Source organism: Capricornis sumatraensis, chromosome 6 (assembly GCF_032405125.1).
Source record: "Capricornis sumatraensis isolate serow.1 chromosome 6, serow.2, whole genome shotgun sequence".
Taxonomy (NCBI): Eukaryota; Metazoa; Chordata; class Mammalia; order Artiodactyla; family Bovidae; genus Capricornis; species Capricornis sumatraensis.
Genome location: NC_091074.1, coordinates 53,472,131 through 53,499,790, shown reverse-complemented (window position 1 = coordinate 53,499,790; position 27,660 = coordinate 53,472,131). Strand labels below are relative to the sequence as shown.

Here is a 27,660-nt window from a genome sequence, read left to right as displayed (position 1 = left end):
CATTAAAAAAGTGAAACAGTTGAAAGAAATTGAAAGTGAGATAGTCTTACAATGTGTCTATTTAGATTTCCAGAAGAAGTTAAGAAAGTGAGACAGACGCAATACTCCAAAACAACAAGACCTGATGATTCTTCAGGTTCAAGACTGATACATCACAAACAGGGTAAATTAAAAAACCAAATTAAAAAATCACTTTGAAAAACATGGTAATCTTACTACAGAAAAAGATACAGAGACTTGAGAGCAGCTAAGCAGAAAAGAGTACAAAAGAGCAATCAGAATAACATTTGACTTTGAAACAGCAATAATGAAAGCCTGAACTTAGTAGAACTACATATTGAAACTAGTATCTGTTGATTTGGGGGACAGACATTTTTTAAAAAACAAAATTGAGACAGATTATTACCCTAGACAAGCAGTAAAAGAACTTCCAAAAGACAAATTTAAGAAAGGGAAATAATCCCAGAAAGAAGAATAAAAGACAAGAAGGGATGTACACCTGGAAGTATATTGGCTATATGCAACTATAATAAACGTGTAATTTTTGACAGTTAACTAAGACAGAACTAAAATTCTGTGAGCTTCCCAAGTGGCTCAGTGGTAAAGAATCCACCTGCCAAAGTAGGAGATGCAGGAGATATGGGTTCAATTCATGGGTCAGGAAGATCCCCTGGAGGAGGGCATAGCAACCCACTTCAGTATTCTCACCTAGAAAATTCCATGGACAGAGAAGCATGGCTGGCTACAGTCCATGGAGTCTCAAAAGGTAGGAAACAACTGAGCGCGTGCGCGCATGCACACGCACGTGCGCGCGTGCGCGCACGCACACACACACACACACACACACACACAGACATACACACAGACACACAACCAGGCAACACAGTAAATCTAGAAGCGTGTAACATGATTTAAATCTAGAAGCGTGTAACATGATTTAATTATTCTAAATATTGCATTCAAGAGCAGAATTAAACTGTTGATTAATTTTGAACTTCACTGAGTAAAATCCACATATTAAATTTTCTGGTATAACCACCATAGGAATAATTAGAATATATAACTTCCAAATAGCAAAAGGAAAAATAAAATGAAAACAAAAGTCAATCCAAAAGAAGGCAGAAGAGACAAAATGGGACATTTAGTAAAAGGAGGGCAAATATTAGTACAAAACATAAACTATGATTGTAGAAATGAATGTAGAGTTATCCCAATAGACAGATGGTCAAAATGGATTAAAAACAAGAAGATCTAGTTACATGTTTTTTAATAGACAATATCTAAAACATAAGGACTTAAAGAAATTTAATTATATGAATAAAAAGCTTTACTGTACTTATTTACAAATAATTTAAGAAAAACTCTCTAGCTATTTTACGGTAAAAATTTTTTAAACTCAAATTTGCCAATTCCCGCACTGCTACTAATAAGACAGAGAGACGAGAATCAAAACATGTCCAGATACTGTCATCCTGTTTTACCCAGTTAAAACTCAGGCTTGGTCGGGGGAAGATGCCACTTAGCACAAAAGGCTAACAACTGATAAATTAGAGCAGATAATTTCTTTCTTTTGGTAGAATGGGGTTAGAAAAAGGCAATTTTGTTTGTACAGAAGATGAGCAAGACTACTCTTGAGTGGCTGTCACTGATTACTCAAATCGAGAGGAGTTTATAATCCTTTAGTTCCCTCCTCCCTCTATGTACTCACTGTGGGGACATTTCCCTGGTTAATACCATCTGGCTCCAAGGGATCAGAATTCTCAGAAAGAGATTTAAAAATAGAACTTAGATTGTCTCTAGGGTTAGAAAGAACTCAAAAAATGGTGCCTGGAAAAGGTGAGAATTAGTTTCTGTGTTACCAGCACACCAGGGACTGAGTGCTTTCGGGGTGGAGGTGCATTAGTGTCCAAAAAGGGGTGATGCTTAGGCTAAATGAAGGCATGGCAACACAATGAAATATGTAAGCATTCAAAAGAGGTAACTGTCTAAAATATGTAAATCTCTCCCACTGTTTAAGTTTATTCACCATGATCACTGTTCTTCAATTTAAAAAAAAGAAAACGGATTTTCAAGTGACTTTTTTCTACTCACTTTTGTCTCATATCTTCTAGAACAGTGTCTGGCACACAGAGTAGGCACTCAAAAACGTTTTCTTTTCCATAAATTAACGGATATATTATTCATTCATCACCCAATTAATATGATGAAGGCACCGATTTCTATTACAAAAAAAGTTTTCCTTTAAAGTAAATTTCTACTCCATTCAGTGGCTCTCTGCTCTTTCCGTATCACGCTGGAGGTGGTTAGCTGGAAACTCAGGTGCCTATGGTCTGGTGTTCCAGAGAGAAATAGTTTATGGCCATTTCTCTCTGGATTTTTGTTGTCTATAACAGCATTTTCCAATTTGTGCCAGTATATCACAACTTTCCCAAGATTTTAATAAAGTTTCCTATTATTTTTTTTTAAGTGCTTCTTCTTAAAGGGAAATAATAAGCAGAAATCCAGCTGATCAGAACCGATCGTCCCTTTCCATTTTCACAGAACACTTCCTAACATCTCGACACCTGTTTTCAACGTGGCTTCAATACAACCAACTCACCATGACCTGGAAGTAATCTTACTAGCATGTATGTTTTCCAAGTTTCTTCTCTGCACTTTACTTTAAAGCTGACAGATTTCAACAGTGAATTACTCTGAAAGTTGCGGTAAAATAAATACAGTTGCCAAATCCTCTCTGAGTATAGCTATACTCTCATGTATTAAGAAAAAACATCATTCAGTACCCTACCCCAAAAATGTGTTTAAAAGTCATCAGGAAAGAAGCAGTACCATGACAACGACTCCGAGGACTGGGCAATGCTATGGGGTAGATGGGGAGCATAATCCCAAAAGGACAGTGATCTTTAGGTTAAATAAATCAACTCACAGTGAAACACACAGGCACTGAAATATTCATTTAACTTCTGTCCACTTCTAAAGCTTTTTTCATCATGATGACCATATTTTCAATTAGAAAGAGAATTAGTTTTATGTTTTTAGGCCAGCCTGTTCTTGGGAAGCAGTGGGGATATAAATTGGCATACATCTTCCAGAAGGCAAATGCCTTATGTACTTCAAAATGTAAAATATACATACCACTTGATCAATCAGTTCCAGTTCTAGCAATTTATTCTACAGAAATACTTGTACAAGTGCACAAAGATATACATATAAATTTATGTACATATACAGCTGTTTATAGTTTTTAATAATTAAATGCTCAACAATAGGAGACTGGTTTTATACACACACACACACTTAAATGTCAGTTAAAGGAAAAAGAATCAAGGTGCAAAACATCATTGTTTGTTCCTGTTTCTTATTTCTCTGACTTATTTATTTTTGTAAGCATGCAGGGAAAGGACTGGAAGAGTAAATACCAATAAATGTTAAATTTCTCCAGGAGTTGTGAGGGTTTAGAGAATATTTTTATGAGCACATTGCTTTTAGAATATATGTCAAAAATAAAAACAGAAAACTCTCTATTAACAGTTTTAAATTTTTTTATCAGTTAGCAAAATAAATACATTACTTCAAAATTTTATTTTCAAAACATTCTCCTAGTATGAACCTGGCTTTTGTAATTCACTATTCTTTCTTAATAAGATTAAATTGCCTTTAAGTATTCCTGTGCTGCCTGCAGGAGTAATTTAAATTCAATTTGTCAGAGAAAGGATTAATCCCTTACCACTACTGTGCCAATCACAGGAATGAATGAAATTTTTAAATCAATCAGACCTTGCCAAGTGCCAAAGACTTCATCAACTTGTTATGAAACTGCTCAGATTATAAGCAACCTTTTCTTACCTAGAGTTAATGGGCTGTGACATAACCCATTAACTACTTAAATTTTAAGAGAATATACTAAGTGATAAATTTCAAATCTTAATTTTAAAGGTAAAGAAATTAGAGTGAAATAAATTTTAACAGCTCTCTTGAGCATTAAAAATAAACCATGTTGCATACAACCCACAAAGCTGTGACTTTTTACAAAGGTCTCACAGAAAACCCTTCATTCTTTCATTCCTTCACTTATTCAGTCACTCAACCATGGGTGTGCCCAAAACAGCAAATCACTGACTGTCTTCTCTGCCTCATCTGTATAACTATCTTTCTAGAAACACAGAGCACCCTACACAATCACAGAAAATCAGCTCCCGATACATCCCCAGGGACAGCCTGCAGTCATGTATCACCTTAGGCAACAGCTGAGACCACGCCTTTCCAACTGGGCCAATGGGCCCCACCCAACCTGTGCTGGGCTGTGCAGAGATCCGAGAATTGCCATCAATATTTAGCCACTGCATGAATGCGGGCAGGGAGCTGCTTAGCCTTCGGAAAGCTTCACATGCAAGACCATAGGAAAAGTACATACATATATCAGGCAGGGTAAAGGGACTCGTATTCACGATGCAATGATTTCTCTGCTGGTCAGAGGCCCAAGAGAAATGTGCCAGTATGTGCGCACAGATCCACCAAGTATTCACAGCAGGAATATTTCAACAGCCCAAACTGAGACAACCTGAATGATCTATCAAGGGCAGAACAGACGAACAAATTGTGATATGTTATTAAAATGCAATGCTATACTGCAATGAAAACTAGAGCCACACACCCACAACACAGGAGTGTCTCAAACATAACGGAGTGAAAAACATCCTGCAAGGGTTTATATAGAGAGCTATCATTTTTACATAATTCAAAGATGGAAATGTGAATATACGGGACACCACTGCACTGCACACTTTTGTTTAGAGGTGTTTGTGTGTGTGTGTGACCCAGGATGAGGTAGATGAGTGAGAAAGGACCTTGGGTCCACCCTAGTGAGGGTCCATGGGTATCGTGACGGGCTCACGAGTATATTTTATAATTACACTTTATGATTTAGATACATAATTCTCTTATATACCAAACACTCTGTAAGTTAAAAAACGGGGGGTGGGGGGAAGGAAAGGTGGGCTCATGAGTAAACACCAAAGGGTACCCAATGATTCCTAGCCCAAGGACCTCATACCAATATTTGTTAATGCAGAACAGACGGCAAAGCCAAAAGAGCAAAAGTGCAATCATTCAGACTGCCAGGGGGCAAGGGGGAGCAGTAATTTGAGAAGTGCATGAAGGCAGGCAAGGTGCAGAAGCAGGCTGGCTCCGGAGGAGCAGAAGGCTGCAGAAGAAGCCGAGTCTCCTTTTCAACCCAAGAGACAACATTCCGGCAGCAGGGGGATCTCCAGTGCTCTCCCCCACGTCACTTTCACTTTTTCTATATGTAAGGTGAATAACCACCCCCACGAAATTGTAATGACTCATTCCTAGACAACACAGACAGATAAAAAGGGGCCATTTTTAAAAACTGTAAATAAAAAGCTTTGTGTTGGCAGTAACGTATATACATGAAGAATGAAAAAGGGACAAATAGTTATTTGATTGGTCTCTAAAAATACTCTCTAGTTGTTAAAATTTCTTTCCTTTGAAAAATCTTGGCCAAACAGGTAAATTCCATATTTTACATAAAGAATATCGAAATGTGATAAAAACCAACTAGGAGGCAGTTACTAAAAGTCTTCACTGCCTTGATTCTCCCAACAGGAAATTTTTTAAGCTTTTTATCTACAAACTGTTGGTTTTCAGCGATGGAAAGTCAGAGCCAGAGATGAATCAGTATCTGCCCATAAGGGACATGTTTGATAAAAATCCCATCATAGAAGTAAACACTTATACATGTTATAGTGCACTCCATGTTCAATCCATTGGGAGAAAAAAAGAACAAGGGAAAAACTTTTTTCTATCATTTAGAAACCAAGATAAAAAGAATACTAACAAATAATAGTAAGAAGAAAAATATAGATTTCTGCTGGATAAGGAAGCAGAAAGCTTTTTACCCAAAATAAGAAATTACAATTACCCAAATACAAACAAACATCTTCCCCAGAAAGCAACACCATGCTTGCAGATTCCCAATACAGGGGAAACAGCAGCCTTTGATTCATAAATCCCATTAAGAGGCTATCAGTTTCACATAAGTCTGCCTAATATAAGACAACTATTTTTTAAACCCACCAATGACTACAATCTGCATCTCACAGTTTGTTCCTGAGGGCTGCCAGAAGCACAAATAAATCAGAGGAGAAAGGAATCACTGTGAGAAGGCTCCCCCTCCCAATTTCCCACAAAGAAAGGTTGGGGAAGAAAAGGGGGAAAGGAGAGCTTGCGGAGAGACTCACATGGCCTTTCAATCTCCCCAACTTTTTAACAGCCTGGACCCACATCCTCTGGAGGAACTGCGCGGTCTTCATGGCCTCTGGAGGGTGACTAGCCAGAGCACTGCCTACATCCCAGGCTGCTCGCCCATTGCCACCACTCCACGTGGTTACGTAAGGCAGATACAATAGTGGCCCACATTCCCAGCAAACCCTGTTGTTATCTCACACAGTGACACATCCATACAGCGGGACACCGAACGCTCTGAAAAGCACTACTTATGAGGAAAAAGAAAGCCTTCTGGATTTGCACCACTCTGCTGCTTTCCCTCCCTCTCTCCCATGCCAGGGAACTAGAGAATTAAGAGTAAATACTCCTTTTAGACATGTAAAATGATTCAGTATCTGAGCAGAACTTTTTAAGTTAAGGAGGACATTCTAGAGCAATATTGTAGAAAGGAACACTTAGAGAAGTATTTATTTACATAGATGCCCCCCTTCACCCCTACACACACACATACACGAAAAGCATAAGCTGGCTGAACAGCAACGGGTAAAGTTTCAGGTGCCTGGGATTGCTGTTATCACCTAGAAAAGTAAAAGGCTTGAAGATACGAAGCTGCTCATCCTTGGAGATAACTAAGTCTACACTCGGGCAGTGGGTACAGTCAGGGCCATAGCGGGGGCAGAGTGCTCACTCAGCAGAGCCTCCTCTCTCGCCCCTTTCTGTAAACTTCACAGATAAAAGAATAACAAAGGCCCCTGCTCTCCATTTCTTTGTCTTCACCACTTGCAGAGGGTTGGGGTGGAAAAGCACATTTGGGGTTTTTGAACATCTAAGAAAGCCTGTATGGGATGCTGGGGGTTTGGAAGCCGGGTTGGGATTTTGGAAGCATGGTCTTGGGGAGTGGTGGTCCTTGTCACCGTGTATTGTATTTTACACCAATGGGCCAGACAGGCTGCAAGGGAGGAGCATGCCCTCTACGTTGTTTGAGGTTGTGTGCTCAGTCGTGTCTGATGCTTTGTGACCCCATGGACTGTAACCCTAACCCTATGTAGCCCACCAGCCTCCTCTGTCCATGGGATTTTCCAGGCAAGAATACTGGAGTGGGTTGCCATTTCCTTCTCCAGAGGTTGAGGTTGAGATGTGAATTAAATGTAGACCACGAGATGCACACCACAAAAGGAGCAGCTTGACGCAGAGGCAAGGACGATCTGGGGGCCATCTCTGTCCTGTCACCGAGCTGTGGGGCCTGGGATAACCGATCTCCTTTACTAAATGAGGAAAACATACCTACACCTCAGAGGGCCAGTGTCAGCCTGGAACGCGGCAACCTCTCCCTACAAAGCGCAAAGCTCTCAAAAGTGTTCATGGCCTTCCCTTGACTCCGTAAGAGTAGGTGCTTCAGAAGTGCTGGGCCAGCAAAACGGGATCAGAAATGAATGAAAGTTTGTTTCAGATCTTACACTGAGAGGGCAGGGAAGACAAAGGAGCCCTACTGAAGCGGGACCTTGGGAGCTGAGCGGATGCCCAGGACTCGACCCTGGGTGTGCAGGCGCCCCACACCAGCCAGGCTCAGCCCAGGCCCCAGGCACAGAGGAGCATGGATGGAGGGCACAAAGCAGCTTGTTCCTTTCCTGTGACCATCCTCAGGAAAACACTCCTGCTGCCCTGATGAGGAAATAAATACTTCCTTCCCTTAAATGCATGAACATTACCTAGAAGTCACTGGCATTCTACAAGTTAATCATTCCAGATTTTTCTTCAATGATTTTCAAAACTTACAGTTCCTGCCATCACTCACTCTTTTTTTTTAAATATGCAGGAGACATAAGAGATGTGGGTTCGATCCCTGGGTTGGGAAGATCCCCACTCCAGTATTCTTGCCTGGAGAATCCCATGGGCAGACGAGCCTGGAGGGCTACAGTCCATAGGGTCACAGAGAGTCAGAGATGACTGCAGCAAAACAACACAGACACAGCTTAGCAAAACAACAACAAAAGAAACACTGCATAACATAACATGTACCATCTTAACCATTTCTAAGTGTTCAGTACAGCAGTGTTAGGTCTGTTGACATTGTTATGCAGCCAATCTCCAATACTTTCTCATCTTGCAAAACTGAAACTCTAGACCCTTTCAACAACTCCTCATTCCTCCTCCTCTCAGCCCCTCACAATCACTATTCTTTCTGTTTCCATGAATGTAACTATTTCGAATATCTCATGCAAGTGGAATCATATAGTATTTGGCTTTTTTGGTTCTGGGTTATTTCATTGAGCATAATGTCCTTAAGGTTAATCCTTGCTACATGTGCCAGATTTTCCTTCCTTTTTAAGGCTAATATTCCATTGTATGTGGTATGCCATATTTTATTTATTCATCAATGGACACTTGGGTTACTATTACCTCTTAGATTGTGAATACTGCTGCTATGAACATGGGTATGTAAATATACTAATTCTTTTTTTTAATCTATTTTTAATTGAAGGATAATTGCTTTACAATATTGTGTTGGTTTCTGCCATACCTCAGCATGAATCAGCCATAGGCATACATATGTCCCCTCCCTCTTAAACCTCCCTCCCACCTCTCACCCCATTCTACCCCTCTAGGTTGTCACAGAGCACCAGTTTGAACTCCCTGAGTATTATACCAATTTTCCACTGGCTACCTATTTTACATATAGTAGTGTATATACTTTCATATTAATTCTTTACTCACTCATTCAACAAACATTTACCAAGCGCAACGTGCCAGATACTGACGTTCAAATGAGGATCAAACCACATATAGCACTGTCTTCAGGAAGTTTGACAGGAGCTAGCACCTGATCTCATTGGATGATTGGGGAATAGGGGCTATTTCCCATGAACAAGGCCACTGAGATGAGGTCTGAAGAATGAATACAATTGGGGGTGGGGTCAGTTGTGCAGGATTTACAAAGTGGTTCAGTGGTAACCAATCTGCCTGCCAATGCAGGAGTTGTGGGTTGGATCCATGGGTCGGGAAGATTTCCTCTAGAGAAGGAAATAGCAACCCACTCTGGTATTCTTGCCTAGGAAATCCCAGGGACAAAGGAGCCTGGCGGGCTACAGTCTATGGGGTTGCAAAGAGTCAAACACGACTGAACACATGTGCATTGGATTGTGCAGGACCCAAAGAGCAGCAGAGGGCAAAGACCCTGAAAGAGAAAGGCAGCGGGCCAGTAGTGAAAAGGCCATCTGAACCACTGCAGGCTGTCCTGATGAGCAGTTGTTCTATCAGTGGCATCAAAAGGACACCTGGTGGTGGACAGCTGCCTCCACGAGAAGATCAAGAGTTTAGGGCTTTACCTTTCCCAAGATCCCTAACTTCCATAGTCACATATTTGAGAAACATCTACTGAGCAATTAGCACCCACCCTGTGGATTAAAAAAAAAAAATTATCCTACATTATTACCCTCAGGCAGTGACAGTCCAGGGGGGAACCAGGACACGTAAACAATCCCGATGCAGTCCAACTACAACCGCAGATGGATAGACAAGGCTCATAAACTCAACAAATATTCCTCAGGAACCTAGGACACATCAGACACTGCTGGGGGTACACGAATCAGTTCTCCCCACACAGGGAGGATTTTAACAGAGAAAACAGACAATAGACAAGTAAACATATGACCTCCAGTAGCAGTAACTGCCACGGGATGTGACTCTGGAAAGAAGGAATCATAAGAAAACCTGGACCTCTCTCCGAGTAGAGGGAACAGTAGATGCAAAGGCCATGAGGTGAAAAACAAGCTTATAATCAAGAAAAAAAAAGGCCACATGGGGCTGGAACAGGGTGATCTCTGAGATAATGGCAGGTATATACAATGTGGAACTGATGGCATGGGTGCATGCCATGAAACGGGGATGAGAGGTCCAGGGGGGACGGCTGTGTACCCCCGAGCTGAAAGATGACTAGCTTGTGGGTGGGTGGATATCCTGGGGAGGGGACCACAGGCAGAGCTGGAGGGATAACCTGTAAGGTGTGTCCAAGACAATGTGGACAGGCACTCAGTGTGGCTGCGAAGTAAGCACAGGATGCTACACTCTCAGCATGGAACAGAGGTGTTAAGCAACTTAATCTACAGCTCGGGAGTCCTAAAACACACACCCACCCCAGAAATAGGAGACAAGATGAGTGTGAGAACTGGAACAGAAGGAAGCTATCAACACCCAGCAGGTACCTCGCTCATAGCGCTCTGTACAGTTTTTCACAGATGCCCACAACCTATAGAAACTCCTTTTCCCCAGAAAAGTTTGAAAATGAGCTTCACTCTTGCTCTTCCTAAAATGAGTAGTTTTTAAAAATTATAAACCAAGATTTTGGCTTCCAGGTACCTGCCTGTGTCTCTTCAAAGCTAAACCCTTCCAATAGCAGTAACCAAGTCAGCAGTGAGTTAAACAAACCCTTATGTAATTCTTTTTTTAAAAAAGTCTCTCATAGTTGATTCTATGATAACAAGATCATCACCAGCTCTTTACCCTCCCTTCACAACTTACGAAGGTGCACGCTGACGGGGAACAGTGACAACTAGTGTACAGTGTGCTCACAGCACACAACTCACAATAGACACAGCTGAGTGTGACCAGGGTGAGAGAAAAAACCTACACACAGCAGTTTATAAAGAGGGATTCTTGATAGCTCAACAATTCACAGGATTAGATTCCAGACCTACTGTGATGGGTACCGACTAGAGTTATGAGGGTTTTATTGTTCTTATTTTAACCCATCACCTATTATTTACCTAAGGTAAACTTTCAGCGCATATTTAAGTAAAAAATGAAGAACAGAGAGAGGACAACGGTTCGCCTAGAGGTGCATTTCAAAAGCAATTGTGCTGAAATGCAAAAAGCAATGAACCCAGGCTCTAAGAAGACACTTCCATCCAAGACTCTGCCCCTCCCAACTGACACAGGACCTTGGGCACCACTCAATTCCACTGCCAGTTAGTAAAAACAAGGATCTCCTCATCTGTTTGACAGGGTGAATTGAGGCAAACTCCCACAAAAACACAGGAAATACCAGGCCAGTAAACTTGCAAGGAGGAGGTGGGATGGTCATGAATGCCTCTGACAACCACGGCCACAGAACATGGTGGGAATAGCCCTCTAGAGCCCTGCACATGCCAGGGTCCAAGCTCAGCTCCCGCACACCTGACAAGCTCCATGAGCTGGAGCAGCTCCCTTGCTGAGGCTCAGTTGCTTCATCTACAAAATGGGCTCAAAATCCCTACCCTTTATAATTGTTGTGAGGACTGAGTGGAGAAATGTTTATAAAGAGCCTCACCCAGTGCTCATCACACAATTAACACTATCCATAAAGGTCCCCACCATAATTCTGCAGCAGCAATATAAGGTGACCACTCCCATTTAAGAACCTGTTCTTTTTCTGAGAAGAGCACAGTATGATTAACTAAGAACACATCATGGAACCCAAGGGAAATGAAAATATATGTCCACACAAACACCTGTACACAGATGTTCACAGTGGCATTATTTATCATAGCAAAAATGTGGAAACCACCCAAATGTCCATCAACTGTAAACGGGTAAACAAAATGCAGTATATGAATACAATGGATTATTATTCAGGCTAATAAGGAAAGACATACAAATACATGCTATAAGGATAAACCTTAAAAACATTATTAGCAAAAGAAGCCAGACGCATTATATTTTGCAGAATCACAAAATATTATGATTCCATTTATGTAAATTGTCCAGAAGAGGCAAATCCACAGAGATCACATGTAGATTAGTGGTTGCCTAGGAATAAGGGAATATCGGGAAAACTGGGGAATAACTTGCTAAATGGGTATGGAGTTTCCTTTTTGAGGTGATAAAAATGTTCTCAAACTGATATGGTGTTGGTTGCACAACTCCATAAATATACTAAAACCCACTGAACTGTACATTTTTAGTTTGATATGTGAACTGCATCTCAATAAAGCTTCTTTTTTTTTTTTTTTAAGACTTAAAAAAATGCACCATGGATTCTGCAATCAAAAAGTGAGGATCCTTTTTCTTTTTTTTCTGGCTGTACCACACGGTTTGTAGGATCTTGGTTCCTAGCCAGGGATTAAATCTCAGGCCCTCACTCATGAGAGTGCTGAGTCCTAACCACTGGACCACCAGGGGATTCCCAGAAAGTGGGGATTCTAATCCTTGTTCCACCACTTCCATTACTTAACTTCTCCATGCCTCAGTTTCCCCCATCTGTAAAGCAAGGGCAGTTACATGACCTACTCCACTAGGGTTGTGAGAACTTAATCAGATTATTTATGTACAGAATTCAGGGTGATGCCCCCCTAACAGCAAATGCTCTGTCATTTCCAGCTATTATCATTATCAAAATTATTGGACTCATTTTACAGAAAAGACCAAAGTCAGACAAAGTAACTTGTCTGAGGTCATACAAGTTAAAGGTAGCAGAGGACAGATTCTAACCCATGTCAGCATGGCTACCAAGCCTGTATCCTTTCCACTGTACAGCCTTTGTGCCTTTCAGAACCTACCCATGAGTGATGCCTGATCTCAGGCATGCAAACAAACAACCCACCCCAAAAACACGGCTGGTGGTGCTTGGACACCAGACCTGCAATGGATCCAATCACTCTGACAACTCAGAACATCTTAACAAGCATGACAGTCACTTTCAAGCAGTTGGCCTGGGTTCAGTCAACCTGGCTCAGTAACTCAGCCACAGTGACTTGCTGAGAAGAGGGTACACAAAGGGCATTGGGCTGGACTTTATTTTATTTCTTGTTCTTCCAATAACCAGTTACGTATAGGTTCCCTAATGGCTGTGCCCTTGCAAACACATGCTTACATGAGGGGCCTGATACATATCATCATTAACTGAATGTTAAAATGTGCCAGACACTGTGCTGAATGCTTTATGGCTGTTGCCCAGTAATCCTTCCAAAAACTCTACACAATTCCTCCCTTTCTTAACATATGAAAACAGAAGTCCTGATGATCCACAAAACAAGGAATTGAAAAGCTGAACTTCATTAAAATAAAAAACTTCTGCTCTGTGAAAGGCAATGTCAAGAGAAGAAGACAAATCACTGAGTGGGGGAAAATATTTGCAAAAATTACATCTGATAAAGGATTGTTCTCCAAAATACACAAAGAGCTCCTAAAATTCAACAATAAGAAAACTACTGGACTAAAAAAATGGACCAAAGACCTCAACAGAGAGAATATATATATGCGATAAGTTCTGTTCAGTTCAATTGCTCGGTCATGTTTGACTCTTTGCAACCCCATGGACTGCAGCACACCAGGTCTCCCTGTCCATCACCAGCTCCCCAAGCTTACTCAAATTCATGTCCACTGTGTCAGTGATGCCATCCATCATCTCATCTTCTGTTGTCCCTTCTCCTCCTGCCTTCAGTCTTTCCCAGCATCAAGGTCTTTTCCAATGAGTCAGTTCTTCACATCAGGTGGCCAAAGTATTGGAGTTTCAGCTTCAGCATCAGTCCTTCCAATGAATACTCAGGACTGATTTCCTTTAGGATAGACTGGTTGGATCTCCTTGCTGTCCAGGGACTCTCACGAGTTTTCTCCAACACCACAGTTCAAAAACATCAATTCTTTGGTGCTCAGCTTTCTTTATAGTCCAACTCTCACATCCATACATGACTACTGGAAAAACCATAGCTTTGACTAGACGGACCTTTGTTGGCAAAGTAATGTCTCTGCTTTTTAATATGCTGTCCAGGTTGGTCATAACTTTTCTTCCAAGGAGTAAATGTCTTAATTTCATGGCTGCAGTCACCATCTGCAGTGACTTTGGAGCCCAGCAAAATAAAGTCTGTCATTGTTTCCATTGTTTCCCCATCTATTTGCCATGAAGTGATGGGACCTGATGCTATGATCCTGATTTTCTGAATGTTGAGTTTTAAGCCAACTTTTTCACTCTCCTCTTTCACTTTCATCAAGAGGCTCTTTAGTTCTTCTTTGCTTTCAGTCATAAGGGTGGTGTCATCTGCATATCTGAGGTCACTGATATATATGGTAAAGAAACATGAAAAGGTGCTCTACAACTTAAGTCATCAGGGAAATGCAATATATATATATACACACACACATACCTACACATACATAGGAAATGGCAACCCATTCTGGTATTCTACTCTGGTATTCCTACTCCAGGGGTCTTCCCAACCCAGGAACTGAATCTGCATCTCTTGCATTGCATCTCCTGCACTGGCAGGCGGATTCTTTACCACTGTGCCACCTGGAAAGCCATATACACACACATATACGTATATGTATATATACATCTCCTGAGATATTAATTAACTTGCACATAACCCCACAGCTAGTAGGTGAATGGTCACTATCTGAATCCAGATCTGTATGAGTCCAATTTTAATAAGATAGGAGGCAAAAAATAACAATACCATCAGCAGATAATTATACTTAATACCTCTATGTTCATAGTTCTGGACACTAAGCTATAAATTATAATTACAATTTAACAAGCCATTCTTATTTCTAATCACAAAGAAGCCATTAATAAGCCAAAAAAGGAGGAGCTAATTTGGCAACACAGTCGTAGCCCTGTCTACTCTATGATTTTAAATCTGACTAAGCCTGTATAACCTTCAAACAGCCTCACTTTGAAAAAATAAACACACATACAAACCACCACCCATGTTGGTACCAAGATAAAGAAAATTATAAACTGCTTTGTCAAAAGGCAGGCTAGAAAACCAATTAGAGTGCTCAGCTAAATCCTGCCAGCAGGACTGGCCCTGTATTAAATACCCAAGGTCAACTGTCACTCCCTGTCTCAAGGCACTATCAGAGGACAGCTCACACAGGGTACTTCGGCCATGTATCAATGTGCCTGGCTAATTCCCAGAAAGTTAGGAAACCTACAGAGACCTGCACCTCAAAGACATGCCTTTCCTATGAGAATCAGGGAATGAGCCCAGGAACTTAAAGAACCTCACATTTCGATACTGTATTGCCAACACCTGGAAGCAAAATCTCAAGCCCTACCTTGGACCTATTGACAAGAATATGCATTTTAACAAGAGCCCCATGTGATCAGTACGCACATTAAAGATGCAGACTCAAGCGTTCCCAACAGAACTCTGTGTCATGCTAGCAGAGCTCTCTGTCATGAAAACCACTAGCCACTGAGCACCCGAAATGCAATTAAGGAACCAAATGTTTAATTTAAATTTGTAAACAGTCATGCTTACCAAATAATTAGCCATATCCCTAGCAACCAATTTTTTGGTACTATAACAAATACTATAGTTAACATTCTTGCTATGTAGCCCCTCCCTCATAATTTGTGGTATTTCTGAATTAAAGAACACGCTCATTTCTAAGTCTTTTCATCTGTAATAACTTAAATTCTAGCAGTTTACAGCACGGTATCAAGATGAGTCAAATGGTATTTTGAGGACAAAACACCGCTTATTTACAGAAGCAGTGCTTGCTTTCATACTTTGAAGATATTTCTGGTATTCTTTTGGTAAACTTTTCTGCAAGAACGAAGAAGAGATTGTGGGGAAAAAATATTCTGAACTCCTTCTGTAGGCACATTGGTAAAACTTTGCAAATGACCCTTCAAAAACACTAATTCAACCAGCTCTCAGTAAGAGACGCAATAATTTTCTATTAAGCCATTATCTATGGATGAGATTTAAAACTTTCCAATTTATGGCTTCAACGGCTTAAGTATTTCTTATACATTTTTATTTTTTACTTTTAAAATTAAAGTAAAGTTGACTTACCATGTTGGAAGTAATGTTAATTACTGCTGTACACCAAAGTGATTCAGTTATACATAGATATTTTTTAAAACATTCCTTTTCATTGTGATTTATCATTGGATATCGAGTATAGTTTTCTGTGCTATAAATAGAACCTTGTTGTTTATCTATTCTACATATAAGCTTACATCTGCTAACGGCAACCTCCCATTCAATCCCTCCATCAACCCCCTCCCCGTTGGCAACCACCAGTCTGTTCTCTATGTCTATGTTTCTGTTTCATAGATAGGTTCATTTGTGGCATATTTTAGATTCCACATATGAGTGACATCACACGGTACTTGTCTCTTTCTTCAGTTTAGTTCATTCGCTCAGTTGGGTCCAACTCTCTGCGACCCCACGGACTGCAGCACATCAGGCCTCCCTGTCCATCACCAACTCCCCAAGCTTACTCAAACTCAAGTCCATTGAGTTCATGATGCCATCCAACCATCTTAAGCTCTGTCATCCCTTTCTCCTCCTGCCTTCAATCTTTCCCAGAATCCGGGTCTTTTCCAATGAGTCAGTTCTTCACATCAGGTGGCCAAAGTACTGGCGTTTCAACTTCAGCATCAGTTCTTCCAATGAATATTCAAGACTGATTTCCTTTAGGATGGACTGGTTGGATCTCCTTGCAGTCTAAGGGACTCTCAAGAGTCTTCTCCAACACCACAGTTGAAAAAAAATCAATTCTTTGGCAATCAGCTTTCTTTATAGTCCAACTCTCACATCCACACATGACTACTGGGAAAACCATAGCTTTGACTAGATGGACCTTTGTTGGCAAAGTAATGTCTCTGCTTTTTAATATGCTGTCTATGTTGGTCATAACTTTTCTTCAAAGGAGCAAATGTCTTTTAATTTCATGGCCGCAGACACCATCTGCAGTGACTTTGGAGTCCAACAAAATAAAATCTGTCACTGTTTCCACTGTTACCCTATCTATTGCCATGAAGTGATGGGACCAGATGCCATGATCTTAGTTTTCTGAATGCTGAGTCTGAAGCCAACTTTTTCACTCTCCTCTTTCACTTTCATTAAGAGACTCTTTAGTTCTTTTTTGCTTTCTGCCATAAGAGTGGTGTCATCTGCATATCTGAGGTTATTGATATTTCTCCAGGCAATCTTGATTCCAGCTTGTGCCCAACATTTCTCATGATGTACTCTGCATACAAGTTAAATAAGCAGGGTGACAATATACAGCCTTGACATACTCCTTTCCTGATTTGGAACCAGTCTGTTGTTCTATGTCCAGTTCTAACTGTTGCTTCCTGACCTGCATAGAGATTTCTCAAGAGGGAGGTATGGTGTTCTGGTATTCCCATCTCTTTCAGAATTTTCCACAGTCTGTTGTGATCCACACAGTCAGAGGCTTTGATGTAGTCAATAAAGCAGAAGTAGATGTTTTTCTGCAATTTTCTTGTTTTTTTTTGATGATCCACTGAATGTTGGCAGTTTGATCTCTGCTTCCTCTGCCATTTCTAAATCCAGCTTGAACATTTTGAGCATTACTTTGCTAGGGTGTGAGATGAGTGCAATTGTGTGGTAGTTTGAACATTCTTCGGCATTGCCTTTCTTTGGGCCTTTCTGACTTTACTTAATCTTTAATTGCATCCATGTTGCTGCAATTGCATTATTTTGTTCTTTTAATGGCTGAGTAGTATTCCATTGTGTGTATGTACCAAATCTTCTTCATCCATTCATGGATATTTAGGTTGTTTCCATGTCTTGACTGTTGTGAATAGCACTGCTATGAACATAGGAGTACATGTATCTTTTTGAGCTAGAGTTTTGTCTGGATATATGCCCAGGGGTAGAATTGCTAGACATATGGTAGTTATATTTTAATTTTTTAAGGAACCTCCATACTGTTCTCCATAGTGGCTGTACCACTTCACATTCCCACCAACCATATAAGAAGATTCCCTTTTCTCCATATCCTCTCTACCATTTGTTAACTGTAGACTTTTTAAAGATGGCCATTCTGACTGGTGTGAGGTGGCACTTCATTGTAGTTTTGACTTCCATTTCTGTAATAATTAGCAATGTTGAGCATCTTTTCACGTGCCTTTTGGCCATCTGTATGTCTTCTTTGGAGAAATGTCTATTTAGGTCTTCTGCCCATTTTTCGATTGGGTTGTTCTCTTGTTGAGTTGTATACTTGTACATTTTAGATATAAACTTGACAATGGAATGTATACTTGCACAACACATTCATCATGATGAGTGTGCGCCATCTCAGAGAATCAATGGAGGAAAACAAAAGATCCATCCGATTGTTGAAGAAAACACTCCATTAAGGGGAGGGGACAGCAAAGACCAGAGACAGGAAGGGGAAAGGTGAGGTTTCCTGCATCCAGCTCCCACACCAATGAAAGGTGGGAGCCCAGGCCAAACTATTAAAAATAATCAAAGTGCACTTCAGCAAGCCTTAATAATGATTTTGACTTAATAATAAAACAGAAGAGATGAAACTGAAGCAGGTTGTATCAAAACAGTTAGCCTTCTATTTTTTTTCTCATGACAAAACTGAAAGAAAAAGTTCAGATGTTTAGAACAGCCTTATTGCTAAACTTAGAAGGAGACAACCTTCTTTGACCTAGTATCTTGCATGGCATTATTGTATAAATTGAGTTAAATGGACAGTCCATAAAACTGTGTACAATACCCTTCCCCACCCTCACTCTTTTCCTTTACTGGTGACATGGGAAATTTCAGACACAGGTCAATATTATTTTTTAAATTCTGAATTAAACAATGTTGAGCTCCTCTCAAAAACTTGTCTATGCCTAGTAACATAAATTATTGGCAGAAACTGTATGCAGTCTTAAAGCATAAGAAGGCACCCAACATTCACTACCCTTTCATGGAATTTGTTTATCCGGAAATCGGCAAGGCTACCGCATAGTAACAGACATAACCCACTAGGTGGTGCAATGATGCAGACATAAAAAAGAGATGGAAAAAAATTACACTTTTAGTTGTCCTACATATACTATTTAAAAAAAAAAAAAAACCCACTGGAATCTACTGTATAATACATGGAACTCGGCTCAGTGTTATGTGCCAGCCTGGTTGGGAGTGGGGTTTAGCGGAGAATGGATGCATGTATATGTGTGGCTGAGTACTTCCACTCACTGTTCACCAGAAACAATCACCACACTGTTAATCAGCTACACCCTAATACAAAATAAAAAGTTTAAAGTTTGGGGAAAAAACAAAACAGTAGATGGACTCCAGGGGGCATGGGTTTGATCCCAGGTCAGGGAACTAAGAACCTGCATGCCACTTGGGGCAGCCAAAACCAAAACAAAACCACTAGAGCATATTACAATCAACTGACACCTTATGAGGTTTTTGACCCTGTTCTGGTTGTGGGATAGTCAGAGCAAGTTAAACCATGTGGAAGGTAGAAGATAGCACTTTCTCATTGTTAATCGCTGGACCTAATTGCTGAAATAAAATTTCTAGGAGGAAGAGTTATTGGAATTGAAGTTTCACACAGAAGGTGGAATCCATTCATTGATTCACCCAATAAATGTTTATTAAACACCTTTTTCATGCCAGGCTTTGTACTGAGCACTAGAGGTTAAACAGTGAGAAAAATAAACACGATCCTGCCTTCATGGAGCTTACAGGCGGACGGGGGCTCAGCTGTAAATCAAGGAGTCTGTCAGCAGCTGCAGAACTAAAACTGTGACACACGCTACGAAGGGAAGTACAGAAAGGTCTAGAACAGGAGGAGCTGGCCTCCCAGGGAGATCAGGGAGGGCTTTCCTTTTTAGTGACCCCGTGGAAATAGGGACTTCAATCCACTGAGAGAGGACACAGCAAGAAACCATCACGGCTGGGACATAGAGGGGGAGGCCGATGGGGGAACCTGGCTCTCAGTAAGCATCCCGGTCTCGTGCATGAAAAAAGTAACTCTAAGTCTGAGGTGGGTCAAGGGCACGAGTGGATTTGTATTTTTATATATTTGAGACCAGACTCCTCACTTTCCTGAGAAGCAGGAAAGAAGTCTGAGGTCGACAGCCCCAGGGGGGTTACTGAATACAAGAGGTGGGAAGGAGGAAGAAAGGGAGGGCTGCACTGAATTCCTGGGTTTCAGTCTGGGGCAGTAATGGCATTCTCAGAGCAGTAAGGCTGAGGGCTTACCCTAGGGTTTAAGCCCCAGTCAAGATCCCCCTTTTACTGTGAGGAAAATTTAAATCAAACCACCATTTCTAAGCCAAATTCCAAAGTCACCTTTGCAAGTACCTAACTTAGGAGTGGGCAAGAAACTGCTATCAGGGCCAGCAACAGCAATGTTTACTGGGCATTCTGAGAAATGGATACAGACATGGAAAAAGCCAAAGGACCATGGAAACAAAATGCACTATCAAGAGTGCTTCACTGGGGAGTTCCCTGGCGGTCCAGTGGTTAGGACTCAGTGCTTTCACTGCTGGGAGCCCAGGGTTCAATTCCCGGTGGGGGACTAAGATCTCAAGGTCACCGTGCGATAAGGCCAAATAAACAGATAAGGAAATTCAGGTAAGGACTTCTAATACATTTGTCAAAAAGACTCAGGCTTCTGCTTCCCTGGAGGCTGGGGGCCAGACAACACTCTGGAGCTCTCTCCAGCTGTTCTAGTTTGTCAACAGATGAGCCCCTGGTTTGTCACTAACCAGCCGTAAAACCTCTAAGCTCGCTGCACAGCTCAGGTAATAGTACCCACCTCACAGGGTTCTTTGAGATCAACTGAGAATTTTACATGGAAGTTTTTACAAACTGTAAAATGTCACACAAACGAGGGGGTACTTCCTCTATTAAATAAGTCTCACTCTAAAAAAAGTGATATGGTATACATTTAATAAAAGATTTTTCTTTAAGACCTCTTTTAGTCATTCAGCATTTAAGTATTTACAGTGACTCAGGCTTTGAAAACAAAGGCCTATCAACATAGAACAACAGTCCCCACCCTCAGAGGATGCCTTTTTTTTTAGGATGTAGAAAGGCTTGGAACAGTCTGGAGAACAATGGCGGTGAATGCGTACTGAACTACGGTGTCAGTCACTGATCTGGCAGCCCCAAGTTTTTCCAAACCCAAAGAACAACATTAATTTCTCTTCTGCGCAACATTTCTTCAAGACTTTGACCATGGTGATGGTTTATTGTATCTTTGAGGTCCCTTCCATCCCCCAGAAAAGAATGAATTGTTTAGAAACGAAACAGCCAACCACTTAGAAATACAACAAACAGTATTTGTCCTAAAGCTGGAAATCCAGAGCATAAATAACATCCAAAACTCAGGCAGAAATGTTTTATCATTGAAGGACATTTCAGTGTTTTAGCCTTTCCACATCTTAAAATGCGCTTTGACATGTACTTTCTCCACATTTTCTCCTACTTAAGTTACTTCTTAACTTGGAGGACATCTACACTCTTAACTTCTCAACTGGCTCACCATCTAGTCGCTGTTTGGAGATAATTCTGTTTTCTTGTTTCTTTTTATTTTTTAGTTATTAGAGAAGAGGGGCTTCCCAGGAAGTGCAGTGGTAAAGAATCCATTTGCCAGTGCAGGAGACACAAGGGATGTGGGCTTGATCCCTGGGTCAGGAAGATCCCCTGGAGTAGGAAATGGCAACCCACTCCAGTCTTCTTGCCTAGAAAATTCCATGGAGAGAGGAGACTGGTGGGCTATTCTTCATGGGGCCACAAAGAGTCCGGCACAGCTGAGTACACATATACACATACAAGGTCTTAGCGGATACATAATTGCAAAGTTAGGCCAATTCAAAGTGAACTACCCTTGGTTTCCACTGCAATGGAACTTCTGGTTATATTTTACCTAAACAAAAATCTGAACTTGTTAACAATTTCCAATCACATACCACATGGGAAGTTGGCCTGAGATCAGAATCTTGCTTGGATAATCCTCCAAGTGGATAATTAACTACAGGTGGGAGCATTATCAACACACGTATTGGGCAAGACACTGAGGAAATGTGCTGAACACAGGAGTGAAAACTCTGGTTCTGCTGCCTGTGTACCCCCACAGAGAGCATGCAGCACCCACAGACCAAGACCAGTTGCCACTGGAGAAGAAATTTTTTAAAGAGAACATGAGAACACTGGAAGTTTCCATCACCCACCACAGAATCTGGTCGGAATTATATATCCAGCTTTCGTCATGGCTGAGCTTCGAGCCAAGAACCAACATTTCAAACAATGTCAGCCTTATTAGACTGTCTATGGAAGCTCATGGAACTCCTCAGTCCTGGGTCCTCAGGGAAGAATGCCATGCGGTGAGGCTGGGAGGATGACAGCAATGCTCCTAACTGGAGTCCAGGGCCTTCCCTGGTGGCTCAGAGGGTAAAGCATCTGCCTGCAATGCAGGAGACCCAGGTTCGATCCCTGGGTTGGGAAGATCCCCTGGAGAAGGAAATCGCAACACACTCCAGTACTCTTGCCTGGAGAATCCCACGGAGGGAAGAGCCTGGTAGGCTACAGTCCACGGGGTCGCAGAGTCAGACACGACTGAGCGGCTTCACTTAACAGGACTCCAAGGGCAACAGGAGAGAAACAAAGTTTGCACTTGGAGCCTGTCTAGCTCTTTCTACCCCTTGTGCTTGTTGCTCTGGTTGTCAACGTCCTCCTACCCCAAAAGCCTCCAAAGGCGAACCCCCAGCAATCCATCGCCAAAAGTTCTGGCTCCAAAATCCCCTCTCTCTCTCTATCTTTAACCCAGTCTCTCAGTTTTATACATCAATGCTTTCAGTCTCAGCTGGATATCACAAAAAGATGACCTGCCTGCCACTGAACTGTGCTTGCCTGGTGACCTACACCTCTTAGCGTTATTTAAAAGATGTACTTTGATCCTGACGAAACTAATAATGGAATTCTGATCCTTAACAGACAAGTTCCCAAACACAGCATATCAAAGATGAACATTCTTTCGAATTCCACAACTCATATGCTTTGTAGCCGCCAACAAGTTTTTCTTGACATTAACAACAATCGTTGTTTTCTGTGGGATGGGATTACACAGTCATTTCTAACTGGAGGCTGTGGACTTGAAGAAAGCGGACACTCTCACTTGAGAGTCTTAATATTTCTATAAAAAAACTATGATTTTCACTAGTAGCCTACATAATCGACTTCTCCATAAAACTCTGTCTTGTCACCTTAGCGTCTTTGGGGCTTCATACAGTAATGGACACACATGGGTCACTGAAGAATGATAACAACTCTTAAAAACATTGCTATTTCATTGTGACTCCCTGGAGGAAAACTTTCTGTATACTTTCAGTGATAATGTGAAAAAAAATCCTACAAATCAACAGAGAGGCCATTAGCTTCTCCCTCTTATTTCTCTGCTCATCTGATTCTGCAAAGCAGAGCTGGGAGCTGAAAGCACCTGTAAGTCTCAAATTAAATGGACCTTGACTCAAATTCCCTCCCTGTCACACAAGTTATGTGACACTGGACATGTTACTTAACATTTCTGAGCCTCCTTATCCTCACCTATAAAATTTAGTTTTAACACTCACTCCCAGTTGGTTGGGAGGATTCAGTGAGGTCTGTACCAAGGTCTGCTGCTGCTGCTAAGTCGCTTCAGTCGTCTCCAACTCTGTGCGACCCCATAGACGGCAGCCCACCACGCTCCACCATCCCTGGGATTCTCCAGGCAAGAACACTGGAGTGGGTTGCCATTTCCTTCTCTAATGCATGAAAGTGAAAAGTGAAAGTGAAGTCGCTCAGTCGTGTCCGACTCTTCGTGAACCCATAGACTGCAGCCTACCAGGCTCCTCCTTGGAGGAGGGATTTTCCTGGAGTGGGTTGCCATTGCCTTCTCTGGTACCAAGGTCTAACACTGTACTAACACTGCACCAGCCGTGTGGCTTCTCTCACTTCACCAGAGAAAAGTCTGTCTGCATCTTACTTTGTGTCCTGGGGTCCCCTGACCATTAGGTATTTTACAGAGACATCAGGAGTTCTACTTGGGTGGAACTTTAGTAAGCCAGCTCCCAACATACTCATGTTTGCAGAAATCAAGGACAGAGCCTCAGAGCCATTCTATAAAGTCCATTAATGCCTATTTTACATTTGTTCATCCAATATGGAATGGAATGTTGCAGCTTCAGTCTCCAAGCCACCTGCATGGCTGTGGCGGGGAGGGGGGCCAGTGAGAAACACAGTGAGCAAGGTAAGAGAATACATACCCAGATCAATCTCATTTCAGTTTTTTAGGACTGTCTCTATTCTCCTCCTTTCACCTTCCTTCATTTACTGAGCAACTATTCTGTGCCTGGAGTAGTAATGCCAAGAACCAGACCTGCCTGCGAAAATTCACAATCACCACCCCTCCCCACCCCGCCTAGTGTTAAAAGTGACCCTCCTTCCAACACTAGGCAGAACCCAGGCCTATCAGAAAACACACTGCTCTTCCAAAAGGATAAACACAAGCAATGCAGTTTACATCTAATTGAGGACATTTATTTTGCAGTTTACTGTTTTCCAAGCATTCATTTTGACGAAGCTCATCCCAATCAAAAAGCTTATGTTCCCTCTCACAGAGAAAATGAACTATCCGTGTTGCAGACTACACAGATGGAGCCAACAATATCCAAGCTGGAAGAGACAGAAGAGACAGACAGCAGACAGGCAGAATACCAGCTCAGTGTCGAGGGCACCTCGCTGCATAAACCATTATCCCAAAGGTAAAGCTGAAAGGACAAGTCTGGTGACTGACTGGAGTGATAGGTGAGTGACTTGCATTTTCTCAGGACAGTTCATCGTTGGGACATAATCCAGTCGGGCCAACATTTATATGTCACCAACTAATCACACTCAAAGACCACTTAGAACAGCAATGCCATTGTTCCTTGGAGCTTATTAATACACCAAAGCTAAATGAGCTTCCTCCCTTCTCCCACCCCCAAGTGACATGTGTATTCCCCTTGGTTCTATTAATAAGCGATAGAGATTCTTTAAGGCAGCGCATACTGCCCGCAAATATTCTGGGGTAATAGATAGTAAAAACATTGCTGACATGTGATTTCTAAAGTAAATCATAAACATGAAATTTAAGAAATTCAGAAAATTTGGCAATGCCTGAACTAACTTTATTTTAAACTCAGCTCTATTTCCCCACATTTTACAGAGGAATGGCCCCCAGAGAACTTTATCTTTAAAAAGCTGGTGACTAACCAGTTCTCAAATGTGAGGAGGTTTCAAGGACTGACAGGGGTGATGATGCAACGCCAGCTGCCTTTCTTAATTCCTTGGCTTTTGTGGAATTATCATTTTATGCCAGAATTTGACTTCTTGTTTTAAGTTTAAAGGACACTGTCAAATAAAAATAAGGCTGCTTTGTAAAAATACACAAAGCAGCACTGTGCGACCCTTCCTCAGGCTGTAACACTACTAGCTGAAATATAGACACCTGGATCAGAAATACATATATGTTTAAAACCAATCATTTTTGTCGTAGGAGTGAAATTAGGTCAGTGCCCTTAAGAAGCCCCCTTCAGCTCTATTTTCCACTCTCCAAACAAAGAAAGCTTTTGTGCATTGTATTAGCCACTGTAAACTGTTCGGACATCCACTGTTAGCCCTGGTTGACTGGCTAAGTCAGGCGAGAAAAGAGATAAAACAGGAGATTCTGTCAGTGTATTTCTAGCACATTCAAATTTAAGTGAGCTTTTGCACAGAGCCAGCTCACTCTGCTAAACCAGTGGCTGAAATGAAGTTACTGCTCATGCTTATCTTGGCACTTAGAACATTTGCTTTCCTTACCACTTCAAATTTCTCAAGCAGTACTATAGATCTAAGCCTAATAAACTACGAATCAATACATCACTTGGCTAGTCTGTTTCTAGACACTCGCCTGAAAGCAACAGTAGTAGCGTCCCTAATTAGTCAGGGTCATAGGCAAAGTTCTCTGAATGAGAGAGAAGATTCACAGACATTCTAAATTAAGAAAAACTCAGTTCTTTCCCGGAGAAGGCGATGGCACCCCACTCCTGTACTCTTGCCTGGGAAATCCCATGGATGGAGGAGCCTGGTAGGCTGCAGTCCATGGGGTCGCTAAGAGTCGGACATGACTGAGTGACTTCACTTTCCCTTTCCACTTTCATGCATTGGAGAAGGAAATGGCAACCCACTCCAGTGTTCTTGCCTGGAGAATCCCAGGGACGGAGGAGCCTGGTGGGCTGCCGTCTGTGGGGTCACACAGAGTCGGACACGACTGACGCGATTTAGCAGCAGCAGCAGCAGCAGCAGCAGCAGCAGCAGCAGCAGCAGCAGCAGCAGCAGTTCTTTCCACATGGGGCATCATTATATAGGGAGGGTTTTGCAAAAACCGAGTCAAGACTTTTAAATGTCTCAAGAGCAACACCTTACAGCTCATGTTTTGCAAATAGGAAGTGGGACAGACACTATTGCCAAATTTTTTAGTAGACTAGCACGTGCTGTCAGCATTAGGTGTGAGGCACAAAACAGGACCAAGACTGTATCTTTTCACTTAACTTGTCAAAAGATAGAAGAAGTTAAAGACAGAGGGAGGAAAAGGGGGCAGTCTCGTCAGGGGATCTTCCCAACCCAGGGATCGAACCCGGGTCTCCTGCACTGCAGACAGATTCTTTATCATCTGAGCCACCAAGGAAGCCCATCAATCTATAAACCAGATTTGCATATCACCTTTTACTTTAAAACTAACAAGTTAGGGGGAGGGACAAGTTAGGAGTTTGGGATTAAATCATACTGCTACATAGAAAATAGATATCCAATAAGGGCCTACTATATAGCACAGGGATATTACAGTATCTTGTAATAACCTTTAATGGAAGAAAATATTTTAAAATGTCTATATATATTTATCTACATGTATAAGAGTTGCTTTGCTGTACACCTGAAATGAACACAACATTGTAAATCAACTGTATTTCAATAAAATTCTTTAAACATTAAAAAAAAAAACTAATAAATCAAAACAACTTCAAAAAGAAAATACTTGGACTTCCCTGGTGGTTCAGCGGTTGGTTAAGAATCCGCCTGCCAATGTACAGGACACAGGTTTGACCCCTGGTCCAACAAGACTCCACATGGGCAACTAAGCCCACGTGCCACAACTACTGAGCCTGCACACCACAACTAGAGAAAGCCCACAGGCAGCAACCAAGATCCAGCACAGCCAAAAATAAATACATAAATTGTTTTAAAAAAAGGAATATTCATTAAGTTTCACAAAGTTATACATCAAAAAGCAGCTCTTAGAACCAAGTCACTTCACAGCCTGTATTAATTTATAGGCCTGCAAATGAAAACTTCTCAAGCTTACTCATACTGAAAAGTATCAACCATCACAGAGCAGTTGAGAAACAAAGGCCCTTCAGAGACAATACTTTGGGAGGACTTAACAGTGGTATCCACCCCCCAGCAGGTGATTATAAAGTCTGATTAAAGTACTGATTCTGAACACAGATTACAGAAAGCAGTCCTGTGACTACTGTGGCATCATGTTCTTCGGTAATAGTGATAATACAAGCAAATTATAACCACTGCAATGAAATTGCCATTGCAATCCTAGGAGGCATCTATGCCATTTCTTGCTTGCTGGTACTCAGCTTCCTCTAGT

General features: G+C 41.6%; 1 protein-coding gene and 1 non-coding gene across 9 annotated transcripts in view; one reads left to right on the top strand and one right to left on the bottom strand.

Annotated features, from left to right (window-relative positions):
• Nucleotides 1-27,660, bottom strand: part of TJP2 (tight junction protein 2) — a 96,421-nt gene that overhangs the window by 39,874 nt on the left and 28,887 nt on the right. For 2 of the 8 annotated variants that reach the window (XM_068974108.1, XM_068974111.1), the window contains exon 1: nt 6,261-6,332. The exons of 5 other annotated variants lie outside the window; for them this stretch is intronic. In XM_068974108.1, coding sequence (XP_068830209.1) covers nt 6,261-6,332 — 72 coding nt within the window. Of the gene's footprint in view, nt 1-6,176; nt 6,333-27,660 lie in introns of those variants that run through there. One more of the 8 variants, XM_068974105.1, reaches the window with a different exon arrangement.
• On the top strand, nt 22,377-22,448 carry TRNAC-GCA (transfer RNA cysteine (anticodon GCA)). The gene has a single exon. It is a non-coding gene; the product is annotated as a tRNA-Cys (tRNA).